The sequence below is a fragment of the Nematolebias whitei genome, chromosome 13 (genome assembly GCF_014905685.2).
Source record: "Nematolebias whitei isolate Nwh7 chromosome 13, NemWhi1, whole genome shotgun sequence".
Classification (NCBI taxonomy): Eukaryota; Metazoa; Chordata; class Actinopteri; order Cyprinodontiformes; family Rivulidae; genus Nematolebias; species Nematolebias whitei.
In genome coordinates, this window is record NC_056510.1 from 6,857,262 (window position 1) to 6,866,253 (window position 8,992).

The 8,992-nt window shown below is 41.6% G+C and overlaps 1 protein-coding gene across 1 annotated transcript in view; it reads right to left on the reverse strand.

Annotated features, from left to right (window-relative positions):
• Positions 1-1,386: 1,386 nt before the first annotated feature.
• Positions 1,387-8,992, reverse strand: part of LOC119419788 (high affinity cGMP-specific 3',5'-cyclic phosphodiesterase 9A) — an 8,588-nt gene continuing 982 nt past the window's right edge. The window contains exons 2-14 of the mRNA XM_037687171.1: positions 8,046-8,207; positions 7,914-7,965; positions 7,715-7,817; positions 6,704-6,846; positions 6,574-6,633; positions 5,300-5,477; positions 5,081-5,203; positions 4,858-4,950; positions 4,716-4,783; positions 4,538-4,640; positions 1,892-1,996; positions 1,587-1,733; positions 1,387-1,515 (exon numbers count right to left, since the gene is read on the reverse strand). Of these exons, the coding sequence (XP_037543099.1) occupies positions 1,387-1,515; positions 1,587-1,733; positions 1,892-1,996; positions 4,538-4,640; positions 4,716-4,783; positions 4,858-4,950; positions 5,081-5,203; positions 5,300-5,477; positions 6,574-6,633; positions 6,704-6,846; positions 7,715-7,817; positions 7,914-7,965; positions 8,046-8,207 (1,466 nt within the window). The remainder of the gene's footprint in view (positions 1,516-1,586; positions 1,734-1,891; positions 1,997-4,537; positions 4,641-4,715; positions 4,784-4,857; positions 4,951-5,080; positions 5,204-5,299; positions 5,478-6,573; positions 6,634-6,703; positions 6,847-7,714; positions 7,818-7,913; positions 7,966-8,045; positions 8,208-8,992) is intronic.

The window sequence follows — 8,992 nt, forward strand, 5'->3', positions numbered from 1 at the left end:
AGAATCCTCCTCAGACCTGCAGTTTGGGTTTGCCCTGGTTTTGTCTCCTGTGCTGCAGCTGTTGCAGAGTCACAGAGTTCACGCTCCATCGCCCTCCTCCTCTTTCACTCCAGAGCTTTTTCTTCTGCTCATAGCAAACTAAAAATAGATCCAACTCTGAGCTGCAGAAGCATCCAGGGCCCGTTCACTAAAACCGTTTGCAGACAAGAAAAGCACTTTCTTCTTGACACCAGACCTCTGAGCATCTTGAACTCGTGAGGAGTCGACTCCTCCTCAGGATGAAGTCCAAACCTGCTTTCAGGGACTCAAACGAGAGCTGAAGGTCAGAAGACACCCCCCCCCCCCAACAAACTCTAGAGGTTGAAACTTTTCCACTTTTTTCATCAGTTTCAGGAATTAGTTCCAAAACATAGATAAAAATGCATTAACAGTAAGTATAATATACGTTTTATGATTATTAGTTTATGTTTGGAAGCTTTGAGCAGCATTTAAAACTCCATTAATCAGATCTAGAGAGGTGTTAAAGACAAAAAAAAAAAAAGGCCCCAGTCGTTCAGCCGACACAGCTGTAAGGCAACATGGCCGACCTTACTGTCCAGCTGTGATCTGCATCGTTTCTCAGAGCTGCAAACTCCAGATGTTTCCATAATCAGCATTAAACTGTGGAGTTAAAGTGTCTGGTGTCAAAAACATTTAAAAGTAAAACGTTACGTCAACCAAGTTTAGTTCCAAATATTTCCAGGACAATTGATCTACAAAGTAAGCCTAATGGCAAAGTATTTATTATATTTAAATATAAATTTAAAAAGTCTTCTGTGAAACAGATGCTCTTTCTTAAACGCTTAGTTTTGTTTTAAAACCACATTCTATTTAGAAGTTAGCACTTTTTTCATGCGGCTACACTCTAAAGTCAATAAAGCACAACTGTGGAAATTTAAAATAAAATAAAAAAAAACTGCCGAAAAGGAGCTGAAAAGCAGAAAGAAGCTAAATAATAAATGATACATTTGAGAAACAGGTGGTTTAATGTCATTACATTATGTTTAAAAGTATTCAATTGTTTTTTTCATAACTACTATTAAAGTAAACACATTACATTTATTTATTTATTTATTTTTTGCAAAAATAAACTTTAAGGAAACAAAAAACAGAAGAAAAAAATCTGAACCTTTTATTTAGAAATCTCAAAGAAGTTTTTTCCAGACATTGCTGCTGTTTCCAAACTGACCACTAGATGGCAGTAAGTTCAATCAGAACCTTTAAACAGGAAAACAGAAGCACAGCTCAGGAAGTAGGAGTACAAATCCAAAAGATGAAGCAGACTTAAATCAGATAAAGTTTTTAAAATGATTTAATTAAACGTGTGCTCAGTTGGGGTCTCTGAGTTCACTCGGCTCCTGCTGCCTCCTGGTTCCTGTTCTCAGTCTGAGCCCGGTTCTGTTTTTCCTTCTCGAGAGCTTTCTCCATCTCAGTGTAGTAGTCCAGGGCTTTTCTCACCGGGTCGATGATGTGCTGCTGCAGAACGGAGGAGGAGCAGCTAAATATAAAATAGTCTGCAGTTTGTGGGGCTGAGGGGGTGTCCTTACCTCCAGGCAGGGGAAGAGATTGGCTAACTCGATGAAGAGGGGCAGAAGGACGAACCTGATGAAGCCGATCTGAGATGAAGGTTTAGTTACTTTGTCTCTGTCCATGAAGGGGGACACCGGGAGACCTTCAAGCTTCTCCACGTCGCTCTTGGACAGAAACACAACACAGCTGTGATTATCAGGTCTGTAGAAATTACAAAAAACTGGACCCAAAAATCTCTCACAACAGAACTGTGGGATAATCTCCATGTTCTAACCAAATTATATTCAGGTTTCAAACTTCCTTCAGTCAGGTTGTTTGATACCTGGTTGAAGAACTCCTGCAGCAGGCAGTCCAGCCAGGGCTCGGCCACCTCCATGGGCCGCGCTTCGTTGGAAATGTCGCTCACTTTGATCAGGATCATCATCAGCTGCAGAAACAAATGGAGAAAATGCTCTTTTCAGGTTTCTGAGACGCTCTGAGTCCTGGTCACTTTTAATATTGCTGATTTAATTCGGGATTAAAATGAATTTATTTTTAAAGCAGTTTGTGATTGTGTCGTTTGGACTTTCTGAATGTCTTGACTTGTCCTTGTTTAAGGTGCCAAGAAGCACAAACGCTCATTTACTCTTTTGTTTTTGCTCTCATCTTTTAAAAAGCGCCAACAAAATTGCAACGGTGAGAATGCTTATTGCAGAAGAACTTGCTGAAAAACAGCTGAAATTAGCTAAACATTCTGAAATGTAACAAGCCTAAGTAAGCAGAAGAAAGCAGAAAGAACACATACCTGCTGAATTAGGTTTAAATAAGCAGAAATGAGCACAAAAATTAGGAAATTAGTTCAAAAAAGCTGAAATTAGCAACCAAAAAAATTGCTGAATCGTAGCTGAAAAGGGAGAAAGAAGCTTAAACTATCAGAAGGAAGCGCACAGAGCTGAAATGAGCTTAAAAAATGTGGAATTATCTGTAAAGCTAAATTTAGCACAACAGCTAAAAAGTAGCTGTAATAGCATAAATAAGCTGAAAGAATCATAATTATGCTGAAATTAGTAGAAATAAGTTCATGTGGCTGAAAGAAGCAGAAATTAGCACAAAAAGTGAAAATTATCTGAAATTAGCTAAAATGCCTAAAAGCTAGCTGAAAATTAGAACAAGCTGTAATTTGCAGAACAAAGCCGAAAAACACACGTTTGATCACTTAAGCTGAAAAAAGTAGAATTGAGCACAAAAAGTGGAAATTATCTGAAAAAATCTGAAGTTAGCAACAACAAAAAAAAGCGTGCTGAAAAGTAGCTTAAAAAGCAGAAACTTAAAAAAACCAGAAGGAAGTGAGAGAGCACATTTTTGCTAATTTAGATGAACATGAGTGTAAAAAATGTGGAATAAGCTGAAAAAGCCCAAATCAGCATACAGCTAAATAGCAGCTGAAATGACTGAAAGCAGAAATAAGCTGAAAGGAGCTGAAATTAGTGGAAAGAAAATTAGGTTTAAAGTAGCAGATCACCATGAAAAACTTGAATTTATCTTAAATAAGCTAAAATTAGCTAAAAATGTAGCTGGAAAGGTATAACAAGTTTAAATTAGCACAAGAAAGCAGAAAGAACACACGTATGCTCAATTAGGCTGAAAGAAGCAAAAATGAGCACAAAAAGTGGAAATTATAAAAATGCTGAAATTAGCACCCCCTCCCAAAAAAAAAAAAAAGCCAAAAAGTAGCTAAAAAGCAGAAAGAAGCTTAAATTACGAGAATGAAGTGAAAAGTGCACATTTTTTGCTGAATTAGGCTGAAAAAAGTTGAAAAAGAGATCGTCGATCTGAAATAGTGCTCCTTTACTTTTAGTTGAGGTGTATCGTACAACAGTCACTGAAACAGTGGAAAATGTCCCTGTAGACCACAACGGTTGAGTTGAAGTGAGGGGTAAAACCCAGCCTGGTTTGGATCTACAGCTCAAACTTTACAGCAGAACCATCATTCAGAATTTAAACGGGTCATTGAAAGTTGGACTTTCCACGACTAAACTGCTGTTTATGCATCTTTAACAGTTTTTACACAATCGCAGGCTAAGTTTGTCTCAGTACCTCACTGTGTGAGGCGCCGTTAGGCCCAACCACCCGTAGAAGTTCTTCTCTGACTCCACTGACAAAACTGTTGTGTTCGGCTCAATGGATACCAGTCAACTTTCAGAAGTCCTCCCTCACACCTGGAAGCTCCTCACCTCTTCCAGACTGGAATATCCACTCATCTGTGAGCCACTTGGCTGTCGAGGTTAGTCCTAAACGTGCTTTTGCAGCTTTTGAATCAGTTTATACAACTGAAGAGGTGTTTTTCTACATTGTGGGAGACCTCTGTGTTTTACTTTGGATTCTTCTTCTTGTGGTTTTGCTCCAGGTGGATTTCAAGGCTGTGTTCTAGCTACGGTAAATGGCTACCGTTGGTTGCTCTCAGGGTAAGACAGGTGGTGGTAGGGCTAAGGATGCCATGGTCCATCTTTGTCCCGGCTTCTATGCAACATCACCATCTCACCATGTTTGTGGGATGGTCAGGTGCTTCTACCAGTTCAGGATTTTTTCCTATGTCGCTTGGTTTTTTCACTGCCACAATTTCCTGTTGGGTTTTAGAGACGAAAGATGGTCGTGGAAGTTTCAGGCAGGAGCTGCTTCGTCACCTTTCTGGCACCAACTGAGACCTTGAGTACACAGTTACATTTCATCTCATGTACCGCATGTGATGCGAATGACAATAAAGAACGTTGAACCATTCAACCTTTCTTCATATATGTAGGTTAAACCTACGGCCATGTTTTTTACCTTGGTCTTTTTCACTTCTTGCCTAAATCCTCCCTGTTGGAAATGCCTGGAAAACATTCAGTCCAGGGGGTGTCCTTATCAAAAACCACCGACCACTTCAACTGGCTACATTCAACATATTAGAATAAAATAAGATTGTACCGATCAGAAGCTTTTGTTTTACCAGATCTTTGTGTTCCTTGTTGCTGAAGTCAAAACCACTCAGGATGGACTTGAACTTGTTGAGAATCTCGTTGTGTCTCGCCATGTCTGTGGCCAAAATGCACCTGAAATCACAAAAGGCGTCTGGATCTAAAGCTGTCATCAGGGCATGTTAATGATAAAAATACAGATGGTCTCACTTGATGATTCCCTCCCTGATCTGTTTGAACTGATCCAGGGTCAGATTTCTAAAGATGTTGCTCTCTTTCTGCAGAAACAGAGAAAAGATCGCTCGGTTTTACAACAAAACCTTTGAGCTCAGGGGATGGTTTTCATTCTTACCCGTTCCAGAATCTCAAAAGCTACGGCGCAGTGATGGTTCTCCAGAGGAGAGATGTCGTTGTAGCGAAGAGCGAGCTCAGTTCGTGCATTTATCTGAAAAGTAATAAAAAAAATTCAAGAATACATTTCCTCATCCTCACTAGAACAGAACAGAGACACCATGTCCTCTGAAGCTACATCTTCAAGTGTCTCTCTGCCTGCTGAAGGGGGGGGGGGGGGGTACCTGATAGGCATTGTTGTACCCCGTGTGGTCCAGGTCGTGACACACTGCAGAGGTCAGCATGATCAGCAGGTCGATGGCGTCCATTTTACTCCTCAGGTCAATCAGCCAGATCAGACCGTACATCTGCTCAGGGAGGAGGTGAAGACAACATAAAAGCATGAGAGGAACCAGTGGTGGTCTGTCAATCCTGTCCTGGATCTTCACACGAACCGTCCTCACCATCTGCGTGACACAGAAGCAGTGTTTAAAGTTGTGGAAAGGGATGTTGTTGTATCGCCGGTAAACCTCGAACAGAAACTGCTGCAGAACTTCAGGCTCGATGCGGAAGGTGGCGAGAAAATCCAGATCTGTATACATGACCTGCAGGAGAACCATGATCTCTGCGTCCTCCCACTGCCTGCAGAAACACACGGAGATCCAAACGAAAACCTAGCATTCACAGAAGTTAAAGCAGTTTTGACTCATACACACTTTAAAGTCAAGATGTTTGCATCTCAGTTTGTCAAAAAATACTGCGTTTAATGAAGGCAGTGGTACGGAGATATAAATTTATATTCAACAAAACCCAGAGTGCTGAAAAGATAAACCAATACCATGAATCAAAACCTAACTTTTCAGCAACGGCAAATGAAAAGCAAATGTGACAATCAGTGGCGGCTGGTGGAGTTTTCTCCGGGGGGGAGCTATACCTCCAAAATAGACATACTAAGGTATCACACCAGTGCATTTAGATGAATGAAAACAAGAAAAGCATGCCTCGATGTTCCGTAACTCAGATGTTAAGCTAACATTTGGTGTGGTAGAAGCTGTTCCTCAGTCTAGTGGTTCTACACTTAATGCTCCTCAACCTCCTGCCTGAGGGGAGTGGGGAAAAAGTGTGTGTGCTGGGTGAGTTATGGAACATTGAGGCGTGATCGCCCACCTCTCATGGGTGATAGAGATTTAATCTGGGTTGGAGGGAGTGAGCCCCAGGAGGTCTGCAGGAGTTAGAAGGTTTGCAGAAATGACTCAAAACTTTGTTCTTTCGTGAAATCCAACAAAGGAGCCAAGCAGCGCAATCACGTTAGACGTCTCTTTCAATATTCACAACACAGAAAGGCCAATAAAACTGAATATTTTAATAGGTTTTCTGAGGATTTCACCTCCCTGATGTCAACCAGTTTGATTCTGGCTCCGCCTCCATCTCTGTGGATTCGCTTTAAAAGCGTTTGAACAAAGGAGACGTTAGCCGAGCGTCAGTGAATGAATCCGGACCTCCTAATGAACCTCACTTCAAACATGGTCTGTTGTTGTTCACGAGGCCTTTGATAATGAGCGAGTCCTCTGAAGGCCCATTCATATTGAGATGATCAGAAGAAAAAGGGCCGCAGCCTCTTCAGAGACAGCCGTCATCAGCTGACCGAAACAGGTGCACCGTTTGTCACAAAGACACCCGGCGCTTCGCCTGTTCTTCGATTTGACGCCTTAAATCCTGCTGTTGCATCAGAACTCACCAGTTATCAAAGGTTGGGGTCTTCAGGTACTGGCGCACCTCCTCTGAGACCTCCAGAGAGCTGCAGAGGAGCAAAAATCAGAACGTTCATGACCCCCGTCAGTTTTCTGGCTGTGCTCTCACGGGCTCACCTCATCTGCAGGACCTTGTCCCTGACGTGTTCACACTCCTTCCTGGTTTTGTGCAGGGTTCTCTTGTGGTAGAACGGTGAAGGTTTGTGGGTTACATCGGAAAGGTCTTTGAAGAACCCGAGCCAGCTGAGATGTTCCACGCTCTGAAAGTCATTTGGATTTTTAAAAACAAACAACTCGAGTTATTCAGAACCAAAACACAGTCCAGTTTGATTTGGTTCTGATTTGGGTTCCAAGAGGAACCAAAAGAAACCCAGTCAGGGATGCTCGTTGGGAAGACGAGCAAATAAAAACTGTAACATTGTAACTCAGTCAGCTTCACACAGTTCTACCCACTTTTATTTTTCTCTACCTATTTTGCAATCAAGCTACCTCTGCAGACTTTGTGCTATTTTAGCTGTTCTCGTGTCAAAACATTCGGCTCATTCTGGAGATGGGTGCTGTGACTTTCAGTTTTTGTGACTTGTTTAATTATTTCTCTTTATTTGTAAACATTTTCCTTATAACAACACTTAAGGATCATTGTTTTAATAATATGCTGCAGTGTAATGACTCTTTTAGCTTCTAGCTAGCCTTTAGCTATTTTTAGCTTCAAACTACCTTTTTCCTCATGTTTAGTTTTGTAGTTAGTATTTAGATACTTTTAAATTTTATGTAACCTTTTGAAGCTTTATTTTCCTGTTAGCATTTTGCTAGTTTTACTTAGTTTTAGCTACTTTTGTCTTTGAGCTAGCTTTTTGCTACTTTTAGCTAGCCTTTTAATTTTAGCTAATGTTTTGCTAATTTTAGCTTTTCGCTATGATTGAACTACTTCAATCTTTATCTAACGGTTCTGGACATTATTTGTTATTTTTAGCTAGCGATTAGCTTTTAGCTAGTCATCAGTTTGATTTAGCATTAAGCTCGTCTTAACTTAAAGACCTCAGTTTCAGTTTCTTCAGCTGATTTCAGCTCTCATTTTTCTGTTCTTCTTCTTTGGGGGGCAGCTGGGAGCCAAAGCTGATGTTCTACCTCCAGTTTTTCTCGGAACGAGTCCACTTGTTTCTTCATCTCATACACGACCGCAGGGGTCTCAGAGGCCTCCATCAGGACTTTCTTCTCCAGACCCTGCAGTCTGAAACCACACGTGAAATCAGATGGTTCTGGTCTCTGGTTCCTGTGGACTTCTGGTTCTGAGTTCAGCTGTAGAGCTGTCAGACTTTAAACGGACCTTTTCTCTATGGAGGACAGATCAAATCCCAAAGCACCGGCAAGTTCTGCACCTGAAATGACGTAAAGACTGTCAGCAGTTTTCTAACAACCCGGGTCAGTCAGAGTCCCTGGGGGTCCAGTTGAAGGGTACCTAAGGGCTCAGCGTTGCAGTCGGCTGCCACCACCTCCAGCTTGTAGCAGGAACCGGGCCCGTTGGGCTCCAGGCTGGGGCAGATGTTGATGATGTTCCCTCTGGGGTTGTAGAGCTTCAGGATGTCATGTGGACCTGCTTCAGCTGCAGAGCGGAACAGATCTGTGAGGAACAGACCCACAGGTTCTAGTTTTACTCGGTCCACAGATCAAACTCTGTTTTCTCCATTTTTTAACAATTTCCACATATTTTGTTTCTAAACAGCCAAAGTTTCAAAGTGGTTCTGATCAACAGTTCTCCAGACTGCTGCTGGTTTGAAAACTGGACTGAACTGAGGCAAAAAGAAACAGCAAATATAAGATTTAATGATCATCCAACCAATCATCCATCCATCCAACCAACCAACCATCCAATCATCCATCCAACTATCAAATCAATTGTCCAACCAACCATTCAACCTTCCAACCATCCAACCAGCCATCCATCCATCAATCCATCCAGCCATCCATCCAACCAACCATCCATCAACTGTCCATCAACCATCCATCCATCCATTCAACCAACCATCCAACTATCCAGCCATTTGACCAAGCAACCATCCATCCATCCATCCATCCATTCATTTATCCATCCAACCAACTATAGATCCATCCATCCATCTTTCCATTTATCCAACTATAGATCCATCCATCTATCCATCCATCCATTCATTCAACTATCCATCCATCCATCCATACATACATACATACATCCCATCCCATCATCCAACAATCCATCCATCCAACAAACTATCCATCCAATCATCCATCCAACCATTCATCCATCCATTCAACCAACCATCTATCTATCCATCATCCATCCAACCAACTATAAATACATCTATCCATCCATCCAACCAACCATCCAACTATCCAGCCATTTGACCAAGAAACCATCCATCCAACCAT